This window comes from Hypomesus nipponensis, chromosome 7 (genome assembly GCF_054491055.1).
Source record: "Hypomesus nipponensis isolate SF chromosome 7, ASM5449105v1, whole genome shotgun sequence".
NCBI lineage: Eukaryota > Metazoa > Chordata > Actinopteri > Osmeriformes > Osmeridae > Hypomesus > Hypomesus nipponensis.
Window position 1 is genome coordinate 10,433,975 of NC_140367.1, and position 19,321 is coordinate 10,453,295.

A 19,321-nucleotide genomic window follows, 5' to 3' on the forward strand; every position below is an offset into this window, starting at 1 on the left:
GGAGTTGCATGAGCTATTTCAGTGGTGCAGTCAGTGTGTGAAGAGCTGGGTTTAGCAGGGGTGAGAAGCTGGCTCGCCTTGGCTGAAATGTATTCGTCTTGTGGGGAACACAGTCAGTGACCCTGCATGCAGCGTAGTGCACCGACCCAAACCACGGGGCCTCAGCTAAACATAGACAACCTCAGACCAGACGACACACGAGTGGAAATAAGAGCAAGTTTGCGTTGGAGCCCCGAGATTAGCAGGGACTCTACGCAAACAAGGGTGGGCGAGAGGAACAAACCACTATGGCGTGTTTTGGAAAGCTTTTTTGCCCCCTCACCAGGTTGGTCAGACAAGTAACTCGACAGGGGGCTATTATTTAATTACGCACAACTCAAATGGAGAAGTCCAAACCCCAAACACCAGCCGTGGCTGCACTGTCTCTTGACATTGTTTTGATGATGGGCTTTATAATCATGAGATTAATCTGCCTAAGAAAAGTTTAGGTAGCGTTATGACCTCAGTAATAACAGTCATTTCTAGGTTCAAATCTAACATCTAGGTTGGGCAGGTTTAATTGTGGCAACTCAGTGACGTGGAAGTCTAGTTTACTGGAAAGTCTTTGAGGAGGTTTGAGAATCAATCCATAGTGACCCCCTAAACCTTTACTAGTGAATAACATGAGATTTACTGGTTGAGGGAGATAATACAACACAAGTACATTTGGCACGTGTCATTTGTTTTCGCAATAAATTACAGCCTAAAGAATTGTGGTGTGTGTATGTGTGTGCATGCAAGTGTATGTGTGGGTCGCTTTCTCTGTTTCTGTGTCTGTGCATGTGTGTAAGAGGGAGGGATAGAAAGGAGAGTGTGAGGGAGGGAGGGAAGGAAGGAGGGAAGGAGGGAGGGACAGATAGGCTGCGTGAGTAAGTGCATCCGTCTAATTACATATGCAGCATGGGTTCTATTACCATGATGCAGTGATGATGACCAGCAAATGATGTCAGCAGCGGAGCTAACCCTTCTATATATTGTGAAACACCAACTTACTTCACAAGACAGTAAGGAAGCCTTCAGCAAGTGAAGACTTCTCTTCACCATTCCAACATCGTCCCTGCAACAGAGTGTGACTTTGACGTCATAATTAAACTTGCAGAGAGCAAAGAAAGGTTTTTTTTGTTTTTTTTTCGGGAGAACTTGCAGATGGATTGGTGATAACAGCAAGAAGAAAAGTTTGCAGATACCTGTACCTACAGTGGTAAGTGAGTTTTACAAAACTTCTGTCCGTGGATTGATCAATGTGTGTACCCCTGTAACACCTTTTCATGTTTCATCTTGGTTCAGAAATTTTGTCAGTTTTGCATGGATTTCAAGGATAGAACTTTGAACTATCTCACCATCACATTGGGAATAAAGTCTAAACAATGACGATAAGAACATCCACACAGAGACACAAGACTGGCTTTGTTTGAATATGTTACGAACAGAGGGAATCGGGGGACTCCCAGAGAAAACAAGAGCTTGTCCTCAAAGATGTTAGACGTTGTAGGAAGCCTTGTTAAGGGACTCTCTCTTGGCTTGTAAAGCCCTCCACAATAACTAGAGCCTGAGACCTGCCCATGTCTAACCCACGTCTGGGGTGGTAAAACTCGCCCAGAGCCTGGATGAGAAACAGTCTGTGTGTGGGGATGTGGGGTACAGCAGGGCCACTGAGAGGAGAGGGTGGGTGAGTGTGGTATAGGGCAGCCATTCAGAAGACTAGGTGATTCTGAAATGTTAGCTTCAAAAGAGGAGAGATACTCGACTCTCGACTTTTTCCGGAGACAGAGAATAATTAACAGAATGGATGGCATGGACTGGTCTTGTTAAAATGTTATTGAAAAGGAGAGGACGAGAGTCATTGTTTTGGGCTACCATTCCACCAAGCACTCATCTAACAGTGAAGCAACCAAAATGAGGCAGAGGTATGCAAATGAAAGGAAAGAATCTTTCTAGATAAGGAAATCGACAATTCTTTCGCAAGTCACAAGCTCCAAACCACTTTCTCATCCCCTTCATACTGTAAAGGGTTTTTTTTTCTGGCAGACGACAGCAAACCGCAACCAATCTAATTGAGTGCAGGGACTAGATATTGCCTTGGTGGGATCCAAGCATGACACACCACTGGATAGAATACGCCTTTCTGGTGACATCTGCAGAAATGGCCCTGAGACAGACAGACAGACAGGCGGATCACAGGCGCCTGGCCTCCTCCTCCTCCAGTCCTCTCCTCTGCTCTTCACAGGCAGATGAACGACCTGCGTTACGTAGACCTGTGCCAGCTGTCCTTGGCTGGAACTACAGGGCCGGGCATTACAGTAGGTAGGATGGGAGGGGTTGGGGAAAGGTCAGGGCACAGACACCCTTCCCTTCATCCCTTTCCTCAATATGGTAATGGGGTCAGGCTGGGGGATGCAGTTATTCGAGGAATGTGAGTTCTGTGGCTTTAGGTTTTGAAAGCATCTCTATTTGTGGTTGCCTGACTGTGGGGAGTATGGGGTGTGGAGAGAAAAGAGAGGGAGAGAGCACAATATTACTTTGTGCTTGACCTCAGCAGGAGAGGTGAGTGTGCAGCAAGACCCTCTCCCCAGTCCCCTATAAGTGGGCCAATAAAACTGGAGCTTCTGTCCGTCCAGCGTCCAGAGGAAGGAGGGTGAATGCTGCATTCTTCCCCTCACAAATCAAATAGGCCAGGGCTTAGGTAGAGCCACAGGGAGGGATGCGGGTCAGAGGTGAGGGATGGCTCTGAGCAACACAGAGAGAGAGAGAGAGACAGAGAGGGAGAGAGAGAGAGAGAGAGAGAGAGAGAGAGAGAGAGAGAGAGAGAGAGAGAGAGAGAGAGAGAGAGAGAGAGAGAGAGAGAGAGAGAGAGAGAGAGAGAGAGAGAGAGGTGAAAAGACGCGAGAGGACATTAAGTGTGTGCAAGAAGGAGAGAGGGACAAAGAGAGGAAGGCGAGAGTAAGAAAGAGTGTTTGGGAAAGAGATAAGGGCAGGGAGAAAAAGCGCCCCCCCCCCCTCCCAGCAGGAGTGCGCACCGTCACAGCTTCGTCCTCCCAAACTGTTCCGTCATCTCGGCTTAGTCATTTTTCCAAGACTTCCGCCCCTCCAAATACAAACACTGCTCCTTCCCCAGGAGTCACATGACTTGCCTGAGGATCTCCTTCATACGGGTGAGACCCTACAGGAGGCATCGCCCACTGATGGAGAGGGGTCTGAGGTGGCCGGCAAAGGAGGAGGGGTAACAGTACTTGCCTTTGTGAGGAGGATTGTTTTCAAAGGGAGAGGCAGGGGGTGTGTGGGGGGGGGGAGGGGGGTGAAGTTTTAAGATTAAAAGCGGACATTTGTTTTGTGTATGTTGCCCTCTGCCAAAACGCAGCAATTTTCGATGAATCTAAAACAGCTTTCCTGGCTCATTCCCCATATACCTCTTGCTGCCAGGAAAAGCCTTTTTTTTACCTGTTTATATGCAGGTAAAGTAGACTTTTGCAGAGTGGAATCATATGAGGCATTTTTTCCTTCCAAACGTGTATGCGTTATATAAAGGTAAGCGTGGCCACGGCAACAACGACAGGAAGAAGACTTGTTTGTTGCATTCTGGGAAAATACTCCCATGATTCCCTTGGGAGCTAATCTTTCTAATTTATGAACAGAAGCCCTGACAGGAACCTTGCTCTGGTGTCATCATACCTGCAACTGTACTGATGATTGACGCCCATTCACAATAAGTGATAATTAACCTATAATGTACCAGTTTGTCAGTTAATAACGTGACGTTAGCATTCAAGCTGCTACTCTAGGTAAAAGTCACTGATCCACAAAAATAGAACATTTTGTAAATTGGAATCTTGGTCAGAGTAAACATCTCTTGTGAGTCAGAATCAAGTACACAGGGAACCCCTAGTACTAGTCTACAGCCAGATGCTAGCCAAGACTGTTAAAATGCATGCACGCTGGCTTTCTCAACGCAAGTACATTCAGTCATTCCTCATTTGGGATATTGGCCCTGTTTGAAGAACGCTGCCCTGTTTGAAAACCTTGGAGGCCGTCCATAATGTTAGCTAAACATTTGGAAACGCACGGCGGGCTAATCCTTAAACGTTCGTACTTCTCCTTACGTCCAGTGTCTCCAGAACTTTCAGACAGAGAAGATAAACAAGGAGGTTGGGGTAGCTTTAGCTTCCAGACTGACTGAAATTAACTCCCCTTGCCACCACACCCCATCCCTAAAAAAAAAAAAAAAAAAAAAAAGAATCAAGACCAGGTTTTGAAAAATTGCTGTCCACTCCTCGACTCCACTCCTCTCTGTAGCCAACCTTCTGTGGAGGGAGAGAGAGCATGTGAGAACATCTTCCGTCTCTGAAGGGGAGACAACAGGAAGAGAGACAAACAGTTGCGGTCAGCGTTCCATTCCCCTGCGTTACTTTGACGGACACCACTTGAAATATCGGCAATCGGCTCCAGCTGTCTGGTAGAAGGACACGTCCTAGCGCTTCACAATTAAAAACAGGGGGTTTGTATTTTGTACAACGTTTGTATTTTAAAGAAGAGAAGTTGCCCAACACACGATGTGGAGCAGTTGCAGGAGTCCTTGAGGACTTTCTGCTGAGCTAGACCGTGCAGCAGGGCCAAAGCCTCATCAGAGCGCTAAGGTATCTCTCCAACTGGAATCCAGGGCAGGAGAGGAATGTTTCCTATAAACAGACCCAGACTTACACAGACAGACAGACGAACGGACAGACCAGTCACTGGAGCTACTTTGACCAGCAGACGTGATGCCAATGTTCAGGCGTAGGAGCTGTATCTTCTGATAGTCTTCCAATACCTCCAACTACACCGTGTATGAAACTGCCCTCAGTTTGGGCTCGCTTTCGTATGGTATTTTAAAGCCTGCTTCGAGGTGAAGAGTGTCTCTGAGAGCAGCGACACCCATTGAAGGACAGCTCACATTGTTCCTCGTGTGGGGGGGGGGGGGGGGGGGGGGGCTGCCTCATCCCGGTTCAGTCCCTGTGTGGCGCTGACGCCGGACTTGTTGCCGTTTGACCGCCCTGGCCGAAGGCAAAGTGGGGTAGGAGAGGGGAGTGAAGTTCACAGTCACAGTTTTTCTCTTCCCTGTCAGGGAATGGGGTGGGGGGGCTGGGGACAGTGAGAAAGTGCAGTCTAAAGGCCAGCTGTGGCCCAGAGTCACTGCGTCGACCAACCAACCAGCGCACACTCGTCCCCTGGATGTCATTCTGCATCATATGGTGTGACGCAGTCACGACGGCGGCCCGACCTCCTCAAAGTGGGAAAACGTCAACCTTGATTGTAACACATCCGGGCTGAGCTTTCAACCTTGGGAGAAAAACTCCAAAGGATCGAAACCTTTGCAAAAAAGTGTTCGTCCTTTCTCCGTTTACTGTATATGGCCAATGGACACCAGCAGTGTTGCGGAAACATCTCACTGCCTCTGGTGACTAAAAAGATCAGAGCTTTACTCAGCTGAACTCTGACGTGTCCCTCAATTGCCTGTCGGAGATGTGGGGGTGGGGGGGGGGGTGGTGGTCAGGTATTGGGGGATGGGAAATGCACACACTCGTATCGTCCCTCACTGACATCACTGACTCGCTCTCCTCCACCTCCTTCAGCGGTAAAGTATTCCTGAATCTGTGTGGGTGCTGTAGAGTGCTGCTTGGGCGCCACCTTCTTGCCACCGTTAGCTTCTCTCTGAATCCCCCCTCCTTCTCCTCCTCCTCCTCCTTTCTCTCCCTCTCTCTTCTCCCTCTCAGTCTCTCTCGCCCCACACCCTCTCCAGCTCGGTGTCTCTCAACTAACACACAAACACATGTGCACACACACAAACCACACACACTCACAGGGGCAGGGGCATCATCGGGGGGGGCCCGGCCTCTCATAAGTCTCCCCCCTCTGCCTCCGAACCGGCAAAAGGCAGAGAGACAGCATGCAGCAAACTTTCCCATCCCTCTCGCTCCAGCCTCTGCCGGTCGCTCTGCTGCGCTGCCTCTATAACAGGCTCTGGGTCAGCCTCTTACACCAGATCTACTAGAGGAGCTGCTTCAGAGCAGCCAGCAGCACACCTGGAGCAGAGCTCATCACACAACACTGACTCTGGATCCCCTCTTTGACTTTTTAGACTTTTGCTCGACTTTGTTGGAAAAGGAAAACTGTTGAGGCCAGAAGTGAGTGCTGTTTGGAGATAAGGGGCAAATAAGAAAAAAAGAAATAGGAGGACTTTGGGATCTCATTTCTGAGGGGATTTTTTTCCCCCTTCCTTACATCTCACAAACTCATTGTGTTTGAGTTGTTTTCAAGCAGGAAGGAATCACCTGGATTGACCTAGACGGCTTTTTGTTTGTTTGTGTTTTCCCAGCCTGGAAAATTTTGGGGAGAGTTTCTCTCTGTTTTAGAGAAGTCTGAGGACATCACTGACCAGAGTTCTTTTTTTAACTGGACAGACACAGCTTTGGGAAAGTAAGTTCCCTTCTAGTCTTCTCTCCTTTGAGCTTGTTGGTTTCATTTTAGCTGAGTTTGGGGCTTTGTTGTGGCAAATTGGACTTGGTGGAATTCCTGTTTCGCTCTGAAACATGCTGGACTGGTTTGAGTTCATTAAGTGCAGTAGTCAGTAGACAGTACGTTCTGGCTCTACTTAATCTGTCTGCAAGACAAATGTGAATTAGTAAAAACAAGCCAATTATTTATTCTTTGTTTTTGTCTACTTGTATTGTCTGTTTACAATTATTTAAAACAAATGTATTTAAAACTAATATATTTAAAATGTAAAAAACAGTTGATTGAATAAAAAAACATTATTCATGCTAAATTATACATGAACATTTGATGTTTTCAGGTATTTATATACATGTTGCACGTTTGTAAAACATGTTTCACTATTTTTTTTCCCACAGAGAACTTGTTCCAAGATGTTCTGCTCAAGGAGAGTCCTACAACAGTGGTGCTTTGCTGTGTTCTTATTGTGTTCGCCTGTGCCACACTACGGGAGACCAATTGATGCCTTGAGCAACAGAATGTAAGTCTTTTCCCGATTTCAATCATACTGTAATTAATGAATCCATTCAAAATTAAAAGAAGAACTCTGAAGAGAGGAAGCCTCGAGACTGGGGAAGGGTGGTGAAAAGAAACTCTTTTCAGATGTAGAAGAAATGACGATGGCAAATGATCATCTATTTTTTTCGTTTATTATTTTGATTTATTATTTATGTTTATTATGTTAAAGTAGTGTTCGTGGTGGGGGGAGCGGGTGTGTTGCTTCTAATAGGCTGGAAAATGTGCTCATTTGTGAAACGTGCTGGCAGCTGTTTTGATAGTCTTCGCCCACCTGCATGTTTACTTAAAGAGAGGAGGGTGGAGGTGTGGGGGTGGGCGCGAGCCCTTAGTGTGATAAAGTCTGGAGCCCTTACCCCCCTCCATTCTCTCTCCCCTGCTAGTTCCCAAGCGCTCGTAACTGTTCAGGACGTTTCAGCCCCACTCCGCTGCAACAAATACTACACCTCCACACACACACACACATACACACACCCCCCTGGGCCCAGCTTGGCAGGGGGTTCTGGACCACCGGCTAAATACAGTAATGGCCTTGTTTGTTTCCCAAATCTTCACACCTTCGCTAGTGTGACCAACTCACCTAACCCTCCAACCCCCCCACCCCCCCACCCCCCCCAAAACCACCACCACTCGGCACTTTGTTATCCATCGCTGTCCGTCAGGGATAAAGAAGAGTCTTAGAGAGGGGGTGGGGGGTGGGGGGGGTAATGCTGATGCACGGCTAGGCGGCGGACCAAGCTAAACCTGGCACTCCTGGTGAAGTATATTATGCCTAGCAGAGTAAACGCTCTTTCAAGTCCTGAAGCCCACACGGGCCAGCATGCTAAACATGCACTGAGGGCTTTTCCCTTTGGTAAGATAATATCCCTCCCTACCATGCTTTTTCATTTTTTTTCTGCATGTGTCCTCACTGCCAGGGGTGCACTTTGGTTGAATCGCGTTTTAATGAAGCCATAGAGAGCCACTGTGAGAGGATGTGGGCAGGGGTGCTAAAGGTGGTCAATATTTCTGCCCGACGGGGCATCCCTGGAACACTGACATCTGTGAAGCTTTGTTCCCCCCGTGTTAATATCATCACACTAAAGGCTTTTAGAGAGAGCCGAGCAAACTAAATCAGTATCGAGAAACTCACAGGGATTCCATCTGAACAGCATTTGGCTGCAGCGGTGTGAGTCTTGAACCAGACTCTGCAGAAGGAAAAGGGGGGAAAAAAAGGCCTTCAAAAAGATATTAAAGCCATGCCTTAGTGTGTCCTCCCAGCAGGATAGGACCTTTACAGTATGTGGAATATGGAGAGAGTGAACAGGCTGATAATGGAGTCCTGCGGGTCTAGAGTACAATACAGGGGCCTTTTATGCATGTGGCAAGGTGTGAGGTCTCTGCCTATGTAGGATTAGGTTCATCCCTGAAGCTGCCGTTTTTGATATGGAAAAGGAAGCTCTGCCAGATGATGCCTACATAAGGGGTACCATAACCTTGTTGAGGTTGACCCAAGTTTGAGTAAACCCTTAACCCATGACGGATGTGTATCAACATGAGCGTATTATCCCGATAAACATGAAAGAGGTTGCTGAGCGCATGGGAACGGGCATGGAAATGAGCAAAGCACTGAGCAATCGATAGCCCTGGAGCAGGGCCAGGGAGCCCTGGGAGGCAAGGCAGGGTTTCACTTGACTCGCGGCCAGCGGCTGTGATAGGGCTTCAACCGGCCAGCGCAAGGAAATGACATGCCTGGTGGTTCGGCGGTAAACACAGAACACAATCCTTCTTTCTCTCTCTCTCCCCCCTCTTTACCCCCCCCCCACCCACCCATCGCACAGAGAAACAATTAACATCAGGTAGGCCAAGAAGGGGGTCTGTTGGACGCGTGCCACGTCAGGATGTATCGAGCCTATTCTTTTTTCTTTTTCTTTTTTTCACCCCTTCTTGCGTCTTTCCTTTCTCTAGTTGTGCCTTGGGGAGTGTTTGATGTGAGCGTGTTAAAAGTAAAAACAGAGACGGATTGGTTTTCAAAGACGGTACACTCACGTTGATTTTTCAGTCTTGAGAATTACAGGAAATATCTGTATGCATATAAACAAAGCCACTTTCAAACGCTTGCTCTGTATGGGAGGCAAATTCTTACCCGGATATTATTTCATTGGAGAAGAAAATATACTTCTGCTCTATAATCTTGGAAGAGCTTGAGAAATTGATAAATTATATAACCAGTTGTTCTTCATCTAATGTTAATCTGCTCTAAGAAAAATAATTGAAAGGATAGTTTTTCGTTCTGTTTGCAAATTCTTAAAATGACAATTCATTTCCGTTCCTAGTGTTGTGTAAAATGTTCACAAATACCGGGAGAGGAAGGTCAAACCCTGCCAGTTCACAGCAATTCTTTCATTGAGTCTTGGTCAATTTGTAATTTCAGCAAAATAAAAAAGCCCAAGTAAGAAATATCTACATAAATCACTAACAGCTGATCAAACAGTTGACAGAGCTCCCCACAAGCAAGACAAAAAAAGAGCTTTCCTCATCTAAAAAAGCCATTCGACCCCATCGACTCTTTTAGTGGCCTCAATGTCAGTGTTTTACTCAAACTTTACCGATGTTCTGCTCAGACGCTCTGGGCCAAAAGCTGTCCAGCAGCAGTGTTCCATCCGCACTTATGCTCCCATCCAGGAAGACAGAGAACCCTGCCCTCGTTCAGCCTCTCTCTGTTTCTAGAAGCATCAGGGCCCCAGGTAGTAAGACGCTACGTCAAGCAGAGCAGGAGAGCTCTGGCTGCTACCCTGCCATTCACACCGTTTAGGATAAGTGAACAGATGGCTCTCGCAGGAGCAGAATGTCTATTCAGAAGCATTGCTTCCGTTCAGGTATCCAGAATGAATGGGACCGGACTTGGGAGCTATAGCCGGAATAATATCTAAGTGGTTGCTTGCTATATTCATTTTTTAAGCTATACGCTTCTTTGAAATTATAATATAGACATTCCTTTCTTTTTACCCTATCTCTTCCGTTTATTTTTGAAGGATGGGGAGCCGGTTCTGAGGTTCAGTAGGAATAAATTTTACTTGTGGAATGAATTACATCAATAAATATGTCATAAATACTGAATATTAAAAAGAAAATACAGATGTAAGTTTACTTTCCCTCTACAACACAAATGCCAGTGTGACAGATAGACTTATTTAGTGGATGTTGGGAGGGGAAAATTGTTTTATTTTTTTCTAATGGAAGGAAAACTCATCTCAAAACTTTTGGCAGAATGCAATCTTATGTATCAGTTTAACAAGCTTGGAAAGGGCCCTATTCTCTCCACTATGAATCATGTCACAGGGATAGCCAATGATTTCAGCAGTACAGAAACGGAGTCTTGACCAAATTGCAATGTTGTACAAACCAAGAGAATCAAACTAAAACAATTTCTTACCTTGTCAATCAAGGTGCAATGCTGATGAAAGCTCCCTCGTTACTTCTTGATATGCATCATCCTCCTCACATGAAAGGCAAAAAAGGACCACATTACAAGTCAGTAAACTGTACACACAAGCCACCTCAGCCCACCCTAAAACATCTTAATCATAAGTGCTACCCGAGATACACTTGAAACATCCAACGCATTCGTTCACTCATACTGCCCTCTACTGGCGACAGGGCACGTGTAAATGTCAGCTGGGATTAAAAGCGTCAATGTAGTTCACTCAAATGAACCTTTACTCTAGCACATTAAATCCATGATCCAATGTAATTGCTTCAGACATTTTGGATCATTTACCGGTCTCCTAGTATGTAGTAGGTGGACGACATTTGCCAGCTGCTGATTGTGACATGCAGTGCAAAGCTAGTAAACCAAGATTCCCTCTGGATCCACCCTGAACCGTGCTTGTTGCTATGATCACTGACACACTTGACTGAGGTCAAGGAAAATGTAACTCATTAAGTGACCTCGAAAACAAAGATTCCTCGATGAGGCTTGTATGCACATCGTCCTGACTCCATATCTCCTGTTTTCCTTCTCGCCTCCCAGGAAACGCTCGGTGACCCACGCCCAGCTGATGCACGACAAGAGCCGGACGCTGCAGGACTTCAAGCGCCGCATGTGGCTCCAGACGCTGCTGGACGAGGTCCACACGGCCGAGATCCGCGAGCTGCCCGTCCGAACGGGGGTCAGCAGCGGGGCCGGTGTAGGTCTCCCGGGGGGGGTGAGCGTGAGCCTGGGCACGACCGGGGGGACCCTCCACACCAAGCCCCCCGGGGCCACCAAGAACATCCCCATCAGCTTCCGACTGGAGGAGGAGGAGGGGACCAACCTGCCCCAGGAGACCAACAAATCCCAGACGTACAAGGACGGCGTGCTGAAGGCCGCCGGCAAGAAGAAGAAAAAAGGGAGGTCCGGAAAGAGGCGGGAGGGCGAGAAGAGGAAAAGGCGGGCACGCTCGCTGGGTTGGGCGGTGGAAGACGAGCCCGGAAGTGGCTACCACCTGGAGTGGCGGCCTTTCTTCGGCCTACAGGGGGCGCTGCACTAAAACACTGTCAGTCTCTGACAAAGGTGAGGAGCTACAAACTGTTATTTCCCACCATGCCCTAAGCTGCATGTGAAAATGTCACCCGAGGCCAACTCATTTTATGCTAAGTTGGTGAAAAATAAATATCTCTCTGCTGTATGACCACACATCACAGGCTCCTGTACACATTAAATTCATATCAATAAACACACTTGCTGCATACATTTTCATACCTCCCATCTTGCTGTTTCTTTGTTGAAACCGAGAGCCTTTTGATGTTAAATTGAGTTTTTTTTTCTTATTGAAACATGTAGAATTTGCATAATTGCAAACACGTGTCTCTGTTACACACACTGTTAATCTACACACACACACAAACACAGGGAATACACTTCTACTATAAATTGAGTTTCTATTTCAGGGCCTGTCTATAAGAAATTTTATGTTTTGGGAATGCATAGATAATAACTAATATATTTTTCTATTTCTGTTTCTTGTCTTACAGAAACCTAAGGACATTTCAAATGGACACCTAAATACTCATGTTGCAGTATTCTGTAATAGTGATTGTTTGGAAAGTAATAGGGAAATATTTATTGTCTGTAAATATTCTAAACACACCAGAATAGTGATAATGATGACAATAAAAAAATAATGATGAAACGTTATTCAATGCTCTGTGGGACAACAGATTTTGATCATTGTGAATCCTTCCTTTTTTTTGTTAGGACTATGCCAATTATACATGTCAGATTTGCGGTAATTTATTTTGTTTGAATGGTGTATTTATTTTGTAAATGTACCGAGGTGCTGCTGACCTTCTATATTTTTGTACCATAATGCACTTTAGATATATAAATATAAATATATATACAAGTAATTTTGTTAATTGACTTTTCTTGTGGTTGATTGAAATGAAGAAAATGTCGGTCACCCCTCTGTGTTATTTCTCCCACTCCACCGTGTGTCCTTTGTCTCTCGTTTCTCCCCTGCTGACCCGGATGTCCCTCGTGTCACCCACAAACACAGGGTCATTGGCTCTTTGTACATTTGTGCTTCAATACCCCCCGCCCCCCCTCTCCCTCACCACCCCACACTGTTCCCCCGGAATCCATGTTTCTTTCTCATGGACTGCTTTTGCTTCTGATTGACAAAAAGTTCACTCTGTACATAAACTGAACACTCAACGAATATTGTTGTTTGTCACCTGCACTGAGAGAACACCCTATACTGAATGGATTAAACATTTGACAGTATCCCTACTCGGTGTTGTGAGTCTTTGATGTGTCTAACCCCCCACCACCCCCCACCCCCAGAACGCGAGTACACACACACGCACACACACACACTCACACACACACACTAAAGGGCCGAGCTCATCACATCCCTAAGACCTCAGCCTCCTTTCAGATCTCTTTGAAATCCAAACCTCATTAGATGTAGAGAGACAATTGGACACTTGCAATAGATTAAACAGTCTCATCTAAAATCCTCCTGGAATGACATTGTAACCACATACCTTGATACTGGAAGTACACTAGCTAGAAGTATCAAGTGTAAACAGATGGTTCTGCCATGATTTCAATCATATCCTAATACCAGCTCACGCTGACAGGAAGTCTGTCAAGTAGAATTCTCGGTACAACATCAAAAGTAAAGACCCATCTGTCTTAGGCCATAGACCTTGGGCCAATAGCTCCAGCCCTCTATAAGATCAAGAGTTGATCATGTTAAATCTTGGCAGTACAAGCTTTTGGGAATCCTGCTGACCCAACATAGTGAACACTTTAACAGAGGATTATGGGGGAAATAGGTGGTACCGCATCACTAATAATGCCATGATTGATGGTTCCCGCTGGTCTCAAAGGGATGCCATCTTATTCTTCTGTTTTGTTCATGTGCATGAGTCACCTCATACAGGAAGCAGAACCCACTCACAAATCACTATGGTTTCCCGGATGTCTTTCATGGCTAGCCTAAGTAAATGGCCTCTCATATGGAAGCTGACTAAGATCATACCCAGAATTTAAGCAGACACTACCACTGGCTGCACGAGTTAGATTATTCATTCAGTTGACATACACATTTTTTAAGGCATGGATTGAAAGATCTACACATCCATTTCAGAGTGGCTAATACTGAAATGGACTCGCCCACCTCTCCAATATGGGGCCTTATTTTTTTTGTATCAAACTGCTAAACCAAAGCCAGTAGACCAGCTATACTGCTCTCACTTCAGAGACAGGGAAGTGCTTTACAGCTTTCCACTCAATAGAGCAAATGTGTCAACAAATTGCCACTCCTCATCATAAATTTAACCCAATATTCAATTACAATTGATCAACGGTTCCAAGCACAAGAATGTAGCGTGAAGAACTTGGCACCTACAGGAACCATTAAAATAATTCACAGCGCTGGGTTTTGCAACATGACAAGTTTGGTTTGGCGGACAGTTGAAGAGCTGAAAGACAACTCACAGGAGAACGGGAGCAGTGTTGATGTTATGATTCAAACACCGACAGGATGACGACTCCAAGACAGCTCTCAGAGTTAAAACATTCAACCAACTAAAATAAAACGGGTATAAATATCCATAACCTCAATGTCCTGACTTGCTCAGTGGCATCATAAGTCTATGTAACCTCTACAAACAAGGCCGGGCCAACGGTGACAAGAGAAGACTCCCAGAGTGACGGAAATAGAGAAGTAACGGCCTCACTGCAAAGTGTCTGGGTAATTTTGCTGTGAATCTTTTGCAATATTTGAGTATCCAGTATGGTATGTTTACCTTGGAGAAATGGGTTTAACATTCGTCTAAAACACTGACCTTGAGAGACAACTCATTGTGAAGTCGTCCAGCGAGTGAGAAAAAGGAGCTGGTCTGTCAGCACAGACGTTTTCTTTAAAGCAACTTCACACAAATAAACTATTTTGATGGGAAAGAAGCTGAACTTACAGAGGCCTCTCAGGGTAGTTTGATCCTATTTCAAAATTGGCTGTGATTCAACAGGACTCGGACCTACTCCTTGGGAAAACCATCAAGGAGAAATAATTAGGAAGAAATGTAAATGTCTAGAGCTTAGGGACAATAGTATCATCAGTAAATTAGGAGACGTTGTTCAGATGGATTTACGATGTGTTTCAGGAACCTACAAAAAACAATCCATGAACATGATTGTTTTGTTTAGTCCCTTTTTATGGATGTGTCAGCTGATTCTGTGTTTTTATTCATAGGCCTGTACGCATCCAACTGACATCCAACTGGGAGGGGAAAAAATGAGCCAATTACCATGTCAGGTCCTATGATTGTTATACGCAAATCTTTATTCCTGTGGTCTATGATTCAGATGAGAATGTGGGCAGCGAGTGCTAAACTGAGTGGTTTCTCCTGCATTCAGTGGCTTGACGGCCAGATGTCCAGCCAGACCAGGACAGGATTTAATCTCATCAATAGAAGAGTTGGCATTCCTGCGGGTGGTTTTCCTCCAGGACGATATAGAAGCATGAGTCAAAAAGTCCTCAAAATCCCCTCCATAGGCTTGGGAACGCGGGATAAGTGAAACTGTCCGAGGGCAGGCCGGACAATTAGCCTCCTCTGACAGGGAAATCAATAAGGCCGCAAGCGTGGGAAACATCTGCACAATTTAGATCAGGCGGGCCGCTCCCAGCCCACGAAAATTATCCCTGGATTATTGGTTCAAAGGATATCCTGCCAAGGCAGACGTAGCTTCGCTTGTCCTATACCTGCCTCCCTCAGCTGCCTGATCTCTAAAACACCCTCGGAGTCTGTGACTGGGCGAAGTGGCAGGCGGTGGGAAATGTAGCAGCCCTGACAAAAATGAGGTGGTGTGAGTAGATTGGTTTTCAACAAGGTTCCATGGATTGGGCTGAAAAAACCTTGAATTTAAATAAACATGAACAGGCTTAAATAGACAGAGGCAGGAAAAAAGAGGGCTCAAAAACTTCGACTTGATTATTTCAGCCCAGCTTCAAATCTTTTCAAACAAAGAGAAGGAGACTGTGATTTTCAAACACGTTGAAAAAGGTCTATACCAAAGAATGATAATTTGGCTTGCCAACCTTTTGATGATTTATCTGACTGAAAATCACCTAAATTCTCCCAAGACGTTTCATACCCTTACCATGTGCGTGATGACAAAATGTGACTGCGACTTGTTTCTCCACCTTAGTACCTGACAAAACATAATAGTTTCTAACTTACTGTGCAAACATGCTTTATTAGTTTGTGCCACCTTGAGGGAGTGTCCTTGTGAGGTTCCACTGCCACACTATTTGGGATCAGTCTGAGAACCTGGGAAATACAACAGCAACCAAAACATGTTATCTGACAGTACTTCAGCATGGCCAATTAAGTGATCGTTTTAAGGTCCACTCGACACAAGCAGGAGACAGAATGTATTTGTGATGGACCAATCGTAAAGAAAATATTGCAATGGAAGTGGGCCTAATGGATCCCGGCATTAATTTGCTGTATCTGGTAAGTTTTCCCTGGTGAGCACTCACCATCTTGTCGCCCATGGAGACAATGTTCGTGATTAAGCAATTTCACACGATTTTGTCAATATAAATGTCAACACTGGTTGTTATTAGGTCGTAGGTATTCTACGAGGCCGCAGGCATCGGAATGTCCAATCAAATTACTTGGTCGGAACTGGCTGTTCTGTAAACATTTGCAAATTGATGCAAGTCAAATAACTACCACTTGAGGAGACAACCTACTGCTGTATGATCATTGCACAGAAATAGTCCAAAACTATTCATTATTCCAAACAAATAGGCCAAATTTCTCACTAAATCTAGGGTGCAAGTTGCAGTGAGAAGCGCCAGTGTTGTGAAATAAAGGCAAACAGGCTACCTTTAAAAGTAAAACATAAAGTGTGTGTTTGCATGACTGCTGATCAATATGAAAACGGTTTCCCGAGGACGCTAGTCGGTTTTTGGCATAAAATCTCTTTTTAGCACAAATGATTCAGGAAATGTTTGGTTCATGCGTCCGTACTGGTGAGCCACAAGAGGGAGGCAAATTACACGGCATTGATCTGGAATGACAATCTAGTAGAATTCGATCCGTAATAAGAAAGCGCAAGAGTGGCCGTAATCGTTTATGTTAGGAAATAAGTAAAGTAAAGTAAACAGTTGATTTCAAAAACAAAATAGAAAATAGCCAACAAAATAAGTCGTCATAAGAAAACGTAACCTCCACAATGGCCATGTGGCCCCACCAGCCAATGAGGATCCAGTCCGGAACTATCCCAACTCACATGTTCTAAACAAGAAGCATGGGTCACGGAGGAAAGATAAACCGACCGAAAACTGTAAGTAACGGCGTATCTTTAACATATTATAAAGAAAGTATCTTCAATGCAGTGTATATACCCATTTGTTTCTCAGCCTAGAGACTGGATGAGTTTACATCGTGGGCAAAATGACGCCTCGAACTACTGAGTTTTTCACGTGGCCTTCAGTTCAGCTCTAGCTACAGACTGTACACTACTCATCCCCATTTAATCGTCTTGTATTGTTATTTAGCAAATGTGATCGAACGACTTGCTTGAAACCTGATGTCATGATATTGATTGTTTACATGTGAATATGTTAGTGCACGTGTTATTATTATTATTATTATTATTATTGATAATAATGTGCTTTTTGCTAAATGATTTGCTAAGGAGTTGGGCAGGAAGCTGTTCAAGAGGCGAAGAGCTCTGACCAGGGAGAAGAGGAAGAGGCACGTGGTAGTGGGAGCAGTGGTGGATAAAGGCCTCACCACTATCCACCACCTGAAGAAAAGAATGTACGTATTATTGTTTTAGTTGTTTATTTGTTTGGATTCCTAACCTTGTTGCTGGGTGGAAGGTAGCCCTGATGTCAGGCCAGAGATTTTCACCCATATGTGAACGGGACCCCCTACAACGTTGGCTTGTAGAGAGGGCTGACCAGAAACCAGCTCACAAGTGACAGTGTTGAACTGCAGCAAGCCATTAACATTGATAGTAGTTAACTCTCCGTGGCTAATTTGTCCTCGTTGCCAATGTAATCTTATGTTGGACTCCACCTGCCCTATTTAATGGAAATGTAACACCATTGAGTGTAAAATCTGGTAGACAGAGCAAGAAATGTGCTTGCTCATTTATTCATAAATTGTGCACATTTTCTCAGTTCAAGCCCAAGAGCAAACATCACCTTGTCTGGGAAAAAGAAACGCAAGCTTCTCAAACAACTACAACACATGGCGCAGGAGAAGACTGTCATGGATGGTGAGCGTTTATCGTGGCACATCTGTTTCAGCCCGCAAACATCTCATCCCCAACAGCTCCACACCCTAGCTTACATGTCCTCACACTGTCAGCAAATGCGGCGACACATCTTAAGCGCACCAGTACGCTTGATCTGTATTTGGAGACAGTAGCAAGCCTCTGATACTTGGTTGTTTGCTGTCCTCTCCCCTTTTCCCTCCACAGTGGAAGTGGCTCCAAAGAGAAAGCCTGCAGCAGCCAAGAAACAGACACTTACTCCAGTGCCTGCCACGCCCACGGCCACAGTAAAGGATGTTGAAATGGCAGCAACAGAATGACTGAAGGATCACACAATCTACTCTTTAGATTCCTGGCCCAATAGCATGGATTTTAAGTCAATGGACACTATTTTCTCTGAAAGAAGATGTGATGAATGTTGAATTGTGAATAATCTAGTTTGAGCAAATGGTCGGAGGGGGAGCAGTTAACTTTTGGCATTTCTGTCAGGAGGTCTTATCATGTTCCTGTGCTTTTGATGCTACAGTAAGTTAAGTGCATGTCAAAACTGTTAATATTTGTAATAAAATGCTAATAGAATATCAAGGAATTGGCGTTCTTAATATTGCTACAAAACTGTATCAATACAAGTTAATATTTTAGATAGCCTTTGTTTGAATTCACAAACATTAATTTGGGAATAGAGAAGTTATGAACAGGAGGCATATTCCAGCAGTGCATCGTCACTGTAAAGTGGGTGTAGTTTTGTACAAGTGAGAACAGATGGCACACCAAAACTGATTTCATGGTGTGTTTTTGTGTGAATTGTGAGCAGTGGCGACTTCCTAATGTTGGGGCAATCCATTTAGCTCATCTGTTGAGAACACAATGTTCCTTGAACTAGCTTGATCATAATATCGGAGTGCCATAATTCCTTGTATGGGTGTAAATGCCTCCTAAATGATTCAGAAGATAATGAAGTGAACCATGAATGCTTGAACGTCAAGTTTAATGTTCACATAATTTAGTATAAATCAGTTTATTATGAGTTACTAGATATAGGTAATGTCCTTTTTTATTGGTTGATTGATTTAGCTCATATTCTATTAGCTCAATCAAGTGAATGCTCTTCTGGACGTAGGCTAATGATGTTTTATTTATTTAATTGTGACGATTGAGGATGGAACATTATGTTAGACGGGAGGGCAGAGAGAAACGCACCAGCATCCCTCCCCCTTGCTAGAAGCGCCGAGGACAAAGACTAAAATGGGTCAGACTCGAGAGAAACGAAGATCCCTCGCTGTACAGATTACGTACCAGCTACAGTGGTATCTGTAGGTCAGATAAATGCATTTAGTACGCCCGATTCTCCGCATCGTCTATAGGATAGGCTACATTACTCTTTAATCCTTTATGGCTAAAAGTCTTACGACGCAGATTTAAAGAGACGGAGATACATCGATTGTGGGTTAGATGCTGTCTGGATAAACATTCAAA

General features: G+C 44.9%; 2 protein-coding genes across 3 annotated transcripts; both read left to right on the plus strand.

Annotated features, from left to right (window-relative positions):
* The first annotated feature begins 1,066 nt into the window (after positions 1-1,066).
* Positions 1,067-12,832, plus strand: pthlha (parathyroid hormone-like hormone a). Of its 2 annotated transcripts, none has more exons than XM_084701515.1 (4): positions 1,067-1,240; positions 6,924-7,045; positions 11,093-11,614; positions 12,076-12,832. In XM_084701515.1, the coding sequence occupies exons 2-3, from the start codon at positions 6,939-6,941 to the stop codon at positions 11,589-11,591; spliced, it is 606 nt and encodes a 201-aa protein (XP_084557641.1). In that variant the 5' UTR covers positions 1,067-1,240; positions 6,924-6,938; the 3' UTR covers positions 11,592-11,614; positions 12,076-12,832. The 2 variants fall into 2 exon arrangements, with proteins under 2 accessions (XP_084557641.1, XP_084557640.1); XM_084701514.1 differs by lacking the exon at positions 1,067-1,240 and adding an exon at positions 5,965-6,489.
* A 3,926-nt stretch (positions 12,833-16,758) lies between these two features.
* Positions 16,759-18,430, plus strand: c4h11orf98 (chromosome 4 C11orf98 homolog). The gene is made up of 4 exons (XM_084701637.1): positions 16,759-16,906; positions 17,261-17,385; positions 17,751-17,848; positions 18,053-18,430. The coding sequence occupies exons 1-4, from the start codon at positions 16,871-16,873 to the stop codon at positions 18,163-18,165; spliced, it is 372 nt and encodes a 123-aa protein (XP_084557763.1). The 5' UTR covers positions 16,759-16,870; the 3' UTR covers positions 18,166-18,430.
* Positions 18,431-19,321: the final 891 nt, after the last annotated feature.